The sequence below is a fragment of the Plectropomus leopardus genome, chromosome 22 (genome assembly GCF_008729295.1).
Source record: "Plectropomus leopardus isolate mb chromosome 22, YSFRI_Pleo_2.0, whole genome shotgun sequence".
NCBI classification, from domain to species: Eukaryota; Metazoa; Chordata; class Actinopteri; order Perciformes; family Serranidae; genus Plectropomus; species Plectropomus leopardus.
In genome coordinates, this window is record NC_056484.1 from 2,284,291 (window position 1) to 2,298,994 (window position 14,704).

General features: G+C 39.3%; 1 protein-coding gene across 1 annotated transcript in view; it reads left to right on the top strand.

The window, feature by feature from the left end:
- Positions 1 to 14,704, top strand: part of phf21b (PHD finger protein 21B) — a 107,941-nt gene that overhangs the window by 77,195 nt on the left and 16,042 nt on the right. Inside the window, exon 4 of the mRNA XM_042511745.1 lies at positions 7,151 to 7,407. Within this exon, the coding sequence (XP_042367679.1) occupies positions 7,151 to 7,407 (257 nt within the window). The remainder of the gene's footprint in view (positions 1 to 7,150; positions 7,408 to 14,704) is intronic.

Sequence of the window (14,704 nt, forward strand, 5' to 3'; positions counted from 1 at the left end):
TTCAACCTCAAGTGCACAAATATGTTTACTTTGATTTTCACCAGCTCAGAGTCGGAGAATATAACTAATCAGCTCTCGAAGTTTACGTTTGTAGCTTCCTAAAATTGAGCGTGCATCAGAAAGCCCATTTCCCCTCATCATCGAGGCGTCCAGTCGTCATTAGAGCGGCTCTGTGGGGATGAAAGGTGAGCGCCGAGTGGACGCTGATGAAAGAAACTGTGTCCAATTTGACTCCGTATGGAGGAAATGGCTCGTTATCCAAAAGTTATCAACATTTTCTCACACAAATTGTGCTCCATCGAGGTGTCAGTTATGATACGCGTTGTAGCTTCATGCTGATTGATTTCGGACACGTTACGCAGCTCTCTTTGGGGTCGTGTTGATGCCGAACAGCATTAAAAATCCTCAGGAGTCTTTTTTTTTGTCAGGAAAGAAGATGAAGAAGCAGCTTTCAACCGATTACTTTGCTCGGCGGTAGAAAAGACAAATGTGCTGAAGAATTAGAGGCACTCTTTTTGTCTCTGCGGTGTTTTCTTTAGCACCTTGCGTACATAAAAGGGACGTCCTCACGTCTGAAAATCCACGCCTGAGGGGCTGTAACGGTGTATATGTGCAATCAAGTCCTCCCTTACAGGCACTTGTGTGATCCCGTGGGTGACGGGGACAACGCCGTTTGGCAGCCGTCCTGAATGTCATTAAAAAGAGCTAAAGAAAAAAGCAGCTCTAGTAAAAAATAAAGTAAAATGTAGTAAATCTGTCAGCTCAGTCCCACAAAGACTTCCAGTTTTCAGGATTTTAACCAATTTGGAATCAGCTGGACTTTCTTCAGTGTGTGTTAAGATTATCTGACATTTTTGGGAATCCTCTTGTTAGCCGAGTCAGATGAGATGGAGATAAAGGTGGATATTAGTTTAGTCGCTTCATGTTCGGAAAAGAGAAATAAAAAGAGATATGTCATTACCTTCAACTCACAGATCCTCAGTATCTGTTTTATTACAATATAAATCCCACAAGATCATTTATCAACACTTAGTGCTGGTTTTCCAGGATCCTAAAAGACTCTTTTAGCCATTTGGATAAAAAATATTCCACCAGCTGCACTATCAAAAAAGATTTTTAGGCAGTTTAACCACTGATCCTGGCTTTCTGAGGCCGGTTCAGTATTTGAGATTGTACGTCTGATATGAAACAAACTTCTCTGACATTTTGTTATGTATGATCAGGGTTTGTACTGAAAAATAAACTCATCAGTGCTCCCTGATTAATCTTATGTCAACATGCCTCCAGAACCCATGGGCAGGCTTAAATCAGCAAATCACAAAATGTTTTTTTTAAAAAAAAAAAAAAAAATTTTTTTTTTTAAAAGAAAATATTCAAAAATGTTTAAAGAAAAAATTTCCATTTTTTAAAGAAAAAAAAAAGCAAAAAAAAAAATCTCAAACATTTTCTTTAAAAATCTCTTTTAAAGGAAAAAGTAATTTTAAAAAAGTCTCTAATCTAAAAATGTCAACGAACAAAAATAATTGCCAAAACCTTTTCTTTAAATATCTCCAAAAACTTTTAAACAACAATAACAACAAATCGCAATTGTTTTCTTTAAAAATCTAAAAAAATCTAAAAGGACAATCGCCAAAATTTCTTCTTTAAAAAAATGCCAAAAGAATAAATACAAAATACAGAAATTTAAAGTTGAACGGCCCTGCCCTAAAGCCAAAATATAAAACATAACTCCCTCCCCAGTGCTTAAAAAAATAATATTCAGTTCTAATCCCATTTTGAATTCATTTCTTTAAATAAATATATATATTTAGAAAATCTATTATATGGCAATAAAAAAGAACCAAAAGGAGTATCAGTGGTTGTTGTCTCTAAAGTCATGAAAAGATCCAAAAAATGTATTAGTAAAAAGGTCTTTGAACCCTGTAATGGCTTCATGGTTATTCTTATCCCCTGAAAAATCCATTTATTAGTCCAAAAATTACTCTTTAAAAATCCCCTAATGACATTATTATCAATTAATAATATTTCAGACTTCAGCTCTAACACATAGCTCTGCTACCTGCTGTTTAATGAACAACATAAAACGTCTAAATCAGATACTTTGAATAGTTAAAAGGTGATTTTTTTTCATCAGATCCAGCAGATTTGTGATTTTCACGAGCCGTGTTCAGTCTGGCTGCATCTTGTTGACTTATTTAAACCTGTAAATGTTTTAACGTGTTTTTTTCTTCGGTGCTGAGGGTTGCTTCTGCGCTGTAGATAATTGATAAGACATTAACTATCAATAGATAAGTGATCTTTCTCTGTTTGTTGTGGCCGTAACGAGCGTCATGTCTCGGTCATGAAATGTTCATGAATCTCGTGTTTTTCGTCGCTCAGAATCACAGCGCATTTCGTCTTTAATCTAATTCCAGGTGGCTTTAAAAAGCTCTCAAAGCATCTTAAATGTGGCTCTCTTATACCTGCTGTTCTCCCGTCGTGTATTTTCATTCACTTTCTGCTCGGCTCTCTCCAGGAGGGACGAGTCTCTGCTCTCCAGCCTGGAGAGGCTTTAAATGAGTGACCTTTGAGACAATCAGAGGTGCCCCGGCGCCAGCAGACGCTGAATGGCGAGCGGTGGCCCTGGGTCCTGATGCAGGCGGCTGCTCAGGCTGCCTGTGGATTACATTGATCCCCTGAAACAATGGGGCCCCACCGCGCTCATTGTCGAGCGGGAATTAATAAATAACGACACGTGAATAAATGCAGGAGAGTCGCGGTTTGACGCTGAGCTTCGGAGGCCTCGACTGTGAAATCGTTTGTTCTAAAAGAGTTTCCTCTTCTTTTGTCTCTGAAAGCGTCGCAGTGAATCTGGGTTACTTTGCTTTTCACGCAGTCAGCAGGTTTCGCTGCGAAATAAATCCGAGACACTCTTATATAACCACTGATTCATGCCCACGTGGCACGACTGGTGTCCAAGATATAGGTAAAAAAAAAAAAATCCTCATAAGGTTCAGACGAGACAGGAGTGATACAGCAAATACTAAAGTCAAAGGGCAAAACTAGAGATTTATACTTTTTAAGACTTGACTGATGGTGGCTTTTTGTTGCTAATATCAGTATTATTAAGTAAACAGAATCGGATGCTGATATGTAAACACAAGCCTCCATTGTCGGAGATTATTTTGACTCAGTCCCACAAACACGTCCTACTGGCACAAATACTCGAGCACCAAATAGGATTAATTCGTGCCTGAGAATAGTCCCCAGCAAATGTTCTTTTTCCTTCTGTTTATTTTTTTTTTTAAAAAACCACTGGACCAGCTGTTATTAGAAATTACTGAGACTTTTATTTTTTTATTTGACATTATGTTTTTTTTTTTTGTCCGTCTGTCTGTTTCTCCTATCTAACGCGATATCTCAACAAAACCTTGAACCTTTTTCAAATTTAGCACAAATATCCACTTGGACTTATATTTTGGGGGTCACAGGTCAAAGGTCAAGGTTACTGTGACCTAGTTTGTCTCATACTTGTGAAAACAAAATCTTTATATATATATTTGGGTTTTTTTTTAATTTGGCACAGAAGTTCATTTGGACTCAGCGATGGAGTGATTATATTTTGGTGGTCTTAAGTTACATGTCAAAGGTCAAGGTCGCTGTGAACTCTTTCATTCCTGTAAATCTGAGTGATCAATAACTTCTTGAGGGATTTTTTTCAAATTTGGCACAAACGTTTAATTTGGAAAAAACAGCAAACTGATTAGATTTTGGTAGTCACCGGTGAAGGTCACGGTGACCATGCATTTGTCTCAATCTCTGAATGCAATATCTCAAGAGGGCCTTGAGGGAGATTCCTTAAATTTGGCACAAACGTCCACTTGGATTCAAAAATGAACTGATTAGAATTTGGCGGTAAAAGCTCAGTTTATGAGAAATCTTTGCAAGATTTTTATTTCATAGTTGGATTTATTTTTCATCTTTATCTTCCTCTGTGCAGCTTTAGTAAAAATGATCACTGATCAAGATTTAAACTGTCTACCAGCGTTGCACGTATTTCAAAACAAAAGTGTGCTTTTACTAAAAAAAAATTTAAAATAAAACAAATAAAAAAAAATAAGTACATACGTAAAATAATGTCCTAAAAATAAATAAATAAATAAATAAAGTTGGCTGCAGGAGAATTAATAGGATTGTTTTAGCTGCATGACCTCATGTTATCTGGGGGAAAAAAATCTTTTACAGGAAGGAAGTGAAGTAAAAAACAATGAAAACGGAGAAAAGAAAGACTCCACTAGATATGAGCAGAAACTCCCCCTCCTCTGCTGCACCCCCTGAAACCCCTTAAATAACACTTACAGTCCACCTTAAAGCTGCAGCCTCCAGTGTTTTAAGGAGGACTGGCTGATTAGTAATGCAGCATCCCAGGCGGCAGTGAGGCCTTAAGTGGACGTATAAACCCCCTGCTTCCCCCTGTTTCCTTCACTTTTCCCCCTCACCCCCTCACCCCCCTCACCCCCCACCCCCCCTCTGGCTGGATAATAGAGAGCTCTAATGGTGAGCTTTTTTAAAGGAGGGGTGCTGATGGAGGCTTTTTTTTCCTTTCTGGAGAAATAAAACTGTAATCAGCTGGTTTGGATTACTTCTTTAGAGTCTCTGTTGTGGTTATTCAGTGAGTTTTTTGTGAAAACAAATGAAGCTGTTTGGGTATTTTCTACAAAAGCGCATATATAAACAGTATATATACTCTTTCTTTGGCATTTGATGTTGTTTATCAAAGTACCTGCCTCTTCGCTGATGTATTTACAAGGTAATTACTGCAGCGAAGCAAGGACACTCAGGTCTGAAAAATGCTTTCAAACTGTAAGCCTCGTCGCCTGCACAGAAATCCTTTTTTTATGTTTTTCAGCGATGCACAAACTGTCTGCCAGCGAGAAAGAAATCCCTCTCCCCTCCCCTCACCCACACAAACACACTGTAGTCATAGAAAAGCATGAAAAAGGCAGCGGCGGGATGAGAAGGGGGCAGTGGGATGGAATATAAAATATTTAGAGAGCCTCTTCTTTTCAGCAGTGCGAGGGTGAAGCGGAGGGGAAAGCGAGATGTACTTATCTCTGCTTTGGAAGATGTATTTTTCTTTTCCAGGCTGAAGAGGGAGGAGGAAGGGGGGGGAGGGGTCTCAGTGTGTGTGTGTGTGATGATGATGAGGCCGGTCTGGTGGGTAGGACTGTAGGACGGCAGCAGCGTGTCTGGCACCGTGTGGACGAAGACACTCTCAGATGCTGAACTGAGCTGAACTGCTGCCAGACTGATTCTGCGTTTCACATTAGAGAGTCAAATAGAGACACAGTAGAGCTGCTTTCTACTGACTGCAGCACAAAACTGAGCAAAAAAAAAAAAAAGGCCTGTAGCTCTGCTGATAGCAATAAGTCTGAGAGGTGAACGTTTAAAAAGGTAAATCTGTTGGATTTATTACATGCACACACATTTGATAAGAAGGGGTTTAAATAAGTTTGTACATCTCACTTCTTTTCAAATATGTAAACCAAGTCATCGTGTTTTTGACCGTTTCTTTTGCTTCATGTTTTTCATAGTCTGTAATATAACTTTTTTTGTCCATCTGCTTTTGTATAATAATTTATCTCTTCCCCTTTTTACATGTTTGAAATCAAATCAAATCAAATTGCATCGTATCGTATCGCATCGCATCGTATCGTATCGTATCGTATCGTATCGTATCGCATCGCATCGTCGTATCGTATCGTCGTCCTATCATATCGTATCAAATAATATTAAAATAATATCTGCAAAGTAACAGTTAGGGATATGTTTTTAATTTTAACTTTTAACAGAAAATGTCATATTTTTAATGTTTCTTATAATTTAATGTCACAAAAATATAAATTAAACAGTAATGGTTGTAGTAGTAGTAGTAGCTATAATGGAAACTAGCGGTAGTAGTAACTAATACTTATAGTTGTACTAATAGCAGTAACACAATTGTAATAGTTGTAGTAATTGAGAAGTGCTTTAACACTTGAATGTAGTTGAAGTACTAGCACCAGCACTAAAATTAATACATGTATGTAGCTTTAACTTTACTACTTGTGGTGGTAGTAGCAGTAGAAATATAAGGATCAGTTGTGTATGAAGTGTCAGCAGCAGTAATAGTTGTACTTGTATTAGTTGAAGTAGTAGTGAAATCAGCAGTATTAGTATTAGTAGTGTCAGTACTTACACTTGAAGTAATAGTAACAGTAGTTGTAATTGAAAAACACTCGCAGTAGTTAAGTAATAGAGATAATACTTGTAGCAACAGTAGTAATAATGCAACAATAATAGCAGTAGCAACAGTAGAAGAAGCAGCGGTATTTGAATACTTGAATCAAGTATTGAATCAAGAATGAAGTACCAGTAGTTGCAGTAATAATAAAGGTTATACATGTAGAGTTGTCAGTACTAGTAGCACTAACAGTGGTAGTAAAGCTTTCCGTTAAAGTGTTAAATAGCAGTAATAGTTATTCTTGTATAACAGTAAAAATACTTGCAGTAATGGTAACTGTAGTTGGAATAGTTGTAGTAACAGAGGTGGTAGTGTGTGTAGTAGTAGTAGCTGTAGTACATTAGTGCTGCTGTGTAGCTACTAATTAAGTACCAGTAAGACCAGTCACTAGTAGTTCTGTGATTAGCAGGAACAGTAGTAGTTGTAGTAACAGTAGTTATAGTATCAGTTGTAGTAGCGGCAGCAGTACTACTAATAGTAGAAGGTTTAGTAGCAATAGTGGCAATACTGTAACTGAAGTATTTGTACTGTCACTACTGAGAATAAAACCACTATGACTATTAGAAACCATTGAGGGAATAGTTGTTGTAACAGTGGCAGATATTAGTAGTTGTAGTAGTAGTGGTAGAAAGATTGCAGTTGTACTGTAGTGATTGTAGTAGTAATAACTGTTTTAGTTTCAGTCGCTCGTTAAATAAAACGTTTTTATTCATTTAGTTTTCTTTGTTTCAAAACAAACTGTAATATTTTCTGTGCACAGATTGATTCACAGATGTTGGTGTGAGTACTATGAATACTGCTGATGGTAGTTTTAGTAGAAGAGAGCCGTCCAGTGTGTACAAAATACCCTGACAGTGTTTTTTCTCTCTCCTCCGTGTGTCTCTGCAGAAGCTGGCAGTCAGAAGTTGTCCTGTAGGGTCGACTAAGCCGCTGTCTCTCATCAAGCCTCCCAGCCAGGGCATCGCCATCTCCGTGGTGCCGGCCAAGGCTCCCGTTTCCATGGTGACCGCACACATTAACGGACAGAAGGCGGCGAGCTCGGAGCCGCTGCAGACGTCCCCCATCAACCTCCAGACGGGCGGCAGGGTGGCGGCCGCCGGAGTCCACCCGTTCAGCAGCAGGAGAGCCGGAGAGCTGCCTCCCTCTCTCAGGTAAAAAGCCTCCGACTGCACAACACCTGGAACACCTGCAGGGAGGGGGGAGGGAGGGGGAGGGGCTAACTCACCTGCTGGGGGACGATAGTTGAAGTCCCGCAGACGCTGAAACAACAAGGACGATAATGTCAAAACTGCATTCAGTAACTTTTGCTTCATTCATTTCAGCAATTTCACTCAAATGCTGCACAAATTAGTAAAGGTGCATTTCACCAATTTTACCCACCAATAGCAGTCCACTTGTCGTGTTTAGTATTACAAATATTATGTTTTTTTAAGATTCTCCAGAAGCTTTGTCGTGTTTCTTTTGGACGTGGTCTTGGCAGGATGCCAAAAAGCCAGATGGTGGCGTTGTTTCCACGTCCAATAATAGTCCATTCAGACCCTGTGTTAATGCTGATGTTATTTTTGCCACAAAAAAAGCAAATTCGTGTGTTTTAGTAGAAATACAGTTTATAGACGGTTTATTTTTTGGGTTGTGAAAAGCGATGAGACGTCTACATCAACTCCAGTGGGCGTGGTTTTTAGAGAATGTTGCGCTCGGTCTCTCTGTAGAGCGATAAAGTCCACATTAAGAGGATGTCCTGGTGGATGAATGGACAAAGCACAGGACTTTCACTCAGGAGACTGGAGTTTGTGTCCCACTGTGTGGGCCCATGTTGGTTTATTTTTGATCATGTGAATATATATACGTCATATTTCGTCATTGTTGTGCAGTTTAGTTATCGTGTAGCTACATAACCATTTATGTAACAGCTCCACTGAAGACAGTTCGGAGGCTGTTGATCAACATTTTCTTCACTTTGAAGTTTTTTGTTTTTTTTTACATAGTCAAACAGAAAACAGTCTTTTCTACAGTCGTGTGGTGACACAGCCAGCATGTTTTTTAAACTTTCAGATGGCATCAACAGCATCCCGCAGCATCTTCAACTTTTTGAATTCATACGTGTTTGTCGTAGTGCACGGAAACTCAACCCGCTCTGCTCTGGGGCCACTTTTGCAAAATGGCAGGAGGCCAGGGGCCAGTCACAGAGTCCCACACATGTCGCTAGGATTTTAGGACATTTCTCTGATTTTGGGACATTTCTCTGATTTTTGAATTTTTAGGACATTTCTCTGATTTTAGGATGTTTCTAGGATTGTTGGACATATTTAGGTTTTTCATTTTAGGAGATTTCTAGGATGTTAGGACATTTCTCTGATTTTTGGACCTTTCAAGATTTTAGGACTTTTCTAGAATTTCAGGACACATTTAGGATTTCTAGGATTTTAGGATGTAGGACACATTTAGGATTTTAGGACATTTCTAGGATTTTAGGACATTTCTAGGATTGTAGGACATTTCTAGGATGTGAGGACATTTTAGGATTTTAGGACATTTCTAGGATTTCAGTTTCTTGAAGTTCGGATGTTTCTTGAATTTCTGGTCATTTCTGGGATTTTAGGACGTTTCCTGTAATTAAGAACATCAGAGGCTTAGCTAGGACCTCTATCGGGGCCCAGATTTGGCTTGTGGGCCATAAGTTGAGTACCCTTGATCTATAGTGTTTAATCCGTGTGTGTGTGTGTGTGTGTGTGGAGAGGGGTGACTGATGGGAGGCAGAAAAGCAGCATTGCTCTAAAATCTGAAGGTTTGAGAGATCAACATTAAACATGTCACAAACCAGAAGCAAAAATAACGTAATTCTTGCGTAATGTGTGATCTTTATGATGACGCGTAAGACACAAGTCATGGTTTGGACAGCTGTGAAACAAACGGAGGAAATCTAAATTCTCCGTGTCCTCTGTCTGACTCAGAGACGTTGTCTTCCTCCTCTGAGTGTCTGTTAGGATTCAGGCCACAGCGTCTCGTCTCCTCCACACTCTGTATTCAGCACCATCACCTCCATCAGCACACAGCCGGGGATCAGAGCTTCACGCTCAACACTGGCAGCCTCCACACTATTACTGTAATTGCACGGCACCATAGAGAGAGGAGGGCTGAGCCTCGGGGCCCTCTGGCTCCGGCTTTATGATCCCTCTGTCCGTCCGGCAGATCTGACTCTCAGTCCATCAACACGTCTTATATAAGTCAGAACGTGTCTGTTAGCAGGAAACCTTCAAACAGATTTTCATCAAACGCTGCGTGAGGACAGAAAAGAGTTCATCTCTCTTTTATTCTTTGGCTCTGTGAGCGTGACTTAATGAAGTTTCAAAAAATCATCAGTGTTCAGCTGCTCAAATCCGGCCTGATTCACTTCAGAGTCTTCGACTGAATGGATCGTTACCCCTTAGAAACCTGAATTTGAGTTTTAGATATATGCAGTTAAATGGGATACAAATACTGTATGTCTTTAATAATAGCTGCAGATAACCATTACTATCATTATTCATTGATTTTTATTTTTTAAATTAACTTTTAAATCAGAAACTAGTAAAAAAAAATGCCCATTTCATTTTCCCAGAGGCCAAACTGATGTCTCCAGATATCTTCTTTTGTCGAAGAACCAAACATATTCACTTAATTGTGATATAACACAGAATTTATAATCCGAAATCTTTCAGAGGCCAAAGACAGAGAATAAAAATTTTTGCCTAAAGATGAACTCAAAGGGGACGTCTTGTGCATTTCTGCTTTTAGTGTTTTTTATATTTCGCACGACAAGAAGGATGTTAATACAAAACGTGACCAAAGTGAAATATTGAAGTAAATGTAGATTAAAGTAATCTCTGTGAGTATGTGACCTCTCTGCGTACAGCATCATAGTAAAACCTGGTATCCACTGTGTGATTCTGGGCTGACGAAAGGTGATGAACGTGAAAGAAACGTGGCGATATTTTGTGTCGTGGCTCTAAAGCGGTGGTTCTACGTCGCACAGTGAGAGAGGTTTAAGGACGGAGGAAAATACTTTGATACCAGATGAGTTTTCACACACCAGGAATTTATTTGCAACAACAAATAAAATCTACAAAAGCTGAAAATCATAAACAGAAAATAGAAAAAAAAAATCAATTAAAATATTAAAATATAAATGATTTTTTTTTAAATGAAAAGAGCTGAGCAATATTTGAAACATGAGAATGGAACCTGTAAAATATTAACCAGTAAAATGTGCAAATATTCACAGTTTAACCCCATTGAAACATGAGCAAATCGGCTTGATTTCTTTCAAAAACATGGAAGAAAGCAATGAGCAACGGAAGAAGAAATGACCAAAAGATTTGCAAGAAATTTGCAAAAAGTACAAGGAAATTACTGAAAATTAGAGAAAGAAATAAAGAAAATTACCTGAAAATTTGTAAAGAGAAAATGAAAGAAAGAACAGGGAAATGACCAGTAAAAAGTGCTTTAAAAAAAAAAAAAAATGCAGCACGTTTAAATATGTAATTATGATCATTTTCCCCTAGCTTTTTTCCTTTTTTCCTTCGACAGTTTACCCTATGTTTTTAAAATAAGTTTCTAAATCTATTACTTTCCTGCAGTTTGTTGAACAATTCTTCAGAAATTGTATGTTTTAAGGAAATCGCACCAATTTGCTTCTGATTTAAACATTAAATATGCGTGAAAAGCGTCTGAAAGCAGCACAAGAAAAGTGATGTCGCTCCAGATTTAAAGAGATTAAAACATGAAGAACGTGTGCAGAGATAATAATCCAAAAAAAGGTGTGATGTAACGCGTTGAGCCCGGAGGGGGAGGGTGAGAGTCGATGGTTGATGAGGTTCACAAGTTTTGTCGAGTCACATCAGGATCCAGACGCCCCTCGGAGGTCTCTGATTGGCCGACTCCTGGCGGATGTAACGCTGCTTTGTGAGTCTGCGGTTAGGATGCAGAGCAGGTCCGAGGCTCCGACTCAAACGCAGACGCTGGCTGCGATAAAGCCGCCGTGTTTCATCAATGTGTCACTTTGGAGGAGCTCAGACCCCCCCCTCCTCCTCCCCCCGTCGTCCTCCCATCGTCCTCAGCAGAATCCCTCTCTGTCTCCACCCTCCCCGTCGGGCGGCGGAGGTGAGCGGGTCAGGCGGCGGGATTGTCTCCGGGCTCTTTATGGCCGTATTGTTCAGAGGGAGCGGGCGCTCCTCACCCAGCTGCCTGCATGCGTGCATGAGGCAATAAAAGGAAACAAACCCCTCCTGCAGGCCTCCACGCTTCTGCTGCCTCCATCAATCCAGTCACAAAGGCTCGGCCAATCAGAGGCCGGCCTGGCTGCTGTGTGGGCCGGGGGGGGGGGGGGGGCAGGTCCCTCAGACCACCTGGCCACTAATTTGGAGATCAATAATGAGGTGTAATGGGACTGCTGCTCTGCATGAGTGCACGCGTTAAAGCTGCATTGTTTCAGCACTTCAGTGAACTCTGACACACACACACACACACACACACACACACACACACACACATACACATGCACACACACACACACACACACACACACACACACTTGTTTCTGTGTGAGGGCTTATGGTGTGATCTGTTTTTTCTTTTTAATTCCATACTTTTCCAAACTTATCTTTTTTAACCCTTTCACACCTGTACGGACATCATTTTTCTTGTGCTGCATTCAGACACTTTTCACACGAATTTAAAACCTTTAACCCCAAACAAATTAGTTTGATTTGTCTCAAAATGCGGGAAAACGCAGCAAGAAACAAAAAATTGAATTGATTAAATTGTTTTTTAAAAGGTAGGAAAAAATGTCCAGATAACTATTTCTGCTATTTACTATTTTTTAAGCTATTTTTCCGCAGTGGTTTCCTTGTTTATTTCTGTTTTTACTTTTCAATTTTTTTTTCTAATTTTCAGGTAATTTTCTTGCTTTTTTGTTTCATTTCTCCTCGTCTCGTCTCGCTTTGTTTTGTTTTGTTAACTCATTTCTTATTTTTTTTTGGTTTTGGTTCATTTCTTCTTAAGTTGCTCAAGGTTAATAAAGAACAATTTTCTAAAAATATACAACAAATAAAGCTGCCTTTAGGCTTAGGCAGTATGTAACATTTTTTATGTTCGAATACTTTCCTAAACTTTCATAGAGGTATTCGGTAAGTGACGCCCCACTCACCATAGTCATGGAATTTCGTAATCACGTTTTCCAGACCTGTAAAAGTCATGAAATTAGTAGAAAAAAAAAAACTCGACTAAAAAAGTTGACTAAACATCGCTCTGATATGTTTTAAGACGTTTTGCTTACCGTACATATCTTCATTTTTCTGTTACCATGTTTGCCAGCTTCCTGAAATTATGTTTGAGTAGAGATTTAATCTGATTCGTTTGAAAAAACTCCGTGCAAGCGGGACGAAAAAAAAAATAAGGGTCCTTGAAAAGTTTTGGAGAAGTTTTAAAATCTTGTCCATGAAAATGTGTGGGAATGTATTCATTACATTTTTAATGTAAAACAATGTCAAAGATATAAAAAGGTTATCATATAAAAAAGTAAAAATAAAACAAAAGACAGTTTAGAAATAAAAAAATCTTTAAATATTTTGAGAACAGGTCTACACGTAACACACATACATATTTATACTTTTTTTTTTAAAATCAGATCTAATAAATCCACAGAAAATCCCCTGTGCATATCCCGAGTTTTCAGATATAATAGTTTATTTTGAGGGAATAAGCGTCTTAAGCACATGTAGATGAGAGGAGATGTTTGTGATTGGAGTAGCAGTCGTGTTTAGCTTGAAGCAGAGGAACAAAGAGAAGCTCGGAGGAGGCAGAGCGTGTTTGAAAAGTCTGCAGCTTTAACGCTGATCCTGCCTCTCTTTCATGGCTCTCCATCTCGCCGCCTTCTAAAAGACGTCTTTATCCTCTTTAAACAGCAGCCAAGGTCATCTCTGCCATCCGCCTCCGAGTCTCGTCAAAGCCGCGGAGGATCGTCAGATGGCCCCTCCGAGGGTCCGCGTTCCCACTCAGAGCTGTGAATGACTAAAAACTAAACACACTGAGTCCAGAACAACATGTGGCGTGGAAAAATGAACCATTATGAGAGCGAGAGTCACCTGAGCACACGGCGAACACGTTAACCTGCGTGGCTACAGCGTGTTCAGTTCGACACGGTTCAGGCAGAATGTAGGTGAAACAACGAGGAACCTCAGAGTTGTATTTCAGCTCGAGATCTGGTTTTAATTTGTAAAACATTTATTTAAAAACTATAAATTGAAATCAGGGAGTTGAAACTTAACTCGTGTCTGTGAAAATATCAATTATTGAGTTTGTTTTGAGGCCGAGTTTCTGTTACAGTCCTTCGGTTGGTTGTCAAGGTCGTGAAAGAGGTTCTGGGGATCTCAAGGGTTCTGGAGAAAGTGTTGGTGGTCCTTCTGGATTTTCCTACAGCAGGGGTCATTAAAAAAGCTTTCAGTGGTCCTAAAATGGGTTCTATGTGTCTTATAGGGTTCCAAGTGTACTGAAAAAAAGGTTCTGTGGGTTCTTTATAGGCTTTCAGGTTTACCAAATAGGTTCTTCTTTATGGGTTCCTTACATGGTTTCAGGTGTACAGAAGAAGTTCTATAGGTTCTCTTTAGGGTTTCAATTACACAGAAGAGGTTCTAATGATTCCTTATATGGTTTCAGATGTACATTAGAGGTTCTTTAGGTTCCTTAGAGGGTTTCAGGTTTACAGAAGAGGTTCCAGGTGTTCCTTTTTAGAGTTTCAGTTGTACAAAAGAGGTTTTCTGGGTTCCCTTTAGGGTTTCAATTGTACAGAAGAGGTTCTAACGGTTCCCGTTAGGGTTTCAGGTGTGGAGAAGAGGTTCTCTGGGTTCCTTGTAGGGTTTCAGGTGTACCAAAAATGTTTTATTGATAACAGAGGATGATGAGATCTTGGAGAGAGTTCTACTCATGCTTCAAAGACCTTCAGAGTAAAGTTTTATGAGTCTTTGAGCAAGTACTGGGGGTCCTTTAGGAGGTTCTCCAGATTTTTCTGAACTCTTTTTCTGACAAGTGTTTGAACACACGTTATGGGCAGAGAAAGTTCTTGTGGTCTTTTTGGAGGTTCTCAAGGTTTTTCTGAATGTTTGACAAACAAGTTTTGTGTGAATTATTTGGTTATTTTTCAGCTAGTTTTGGTATTTTTTTTCTTTCTTGAGCAAGTTTCTGTGGTCGTGGAGAACATTCAAGGATCTAGAGGTCTTAGAAGTTATTCCAGGGTTCATTTAAGAGTGTGTGATGAACCTGGATAAAGTTTTAGTGGCCTTAAATAGGTTTAGGGGTTTCTAGAGGTCCCAGAGGTTTTGTCAGTGTTTATAGGTAAAAAGATTTCAGTGGTCCTTGAGGAGATTCCAGGGGTCATGGAAAAAGTTTAAGGGGGTCATGACAGAGGTT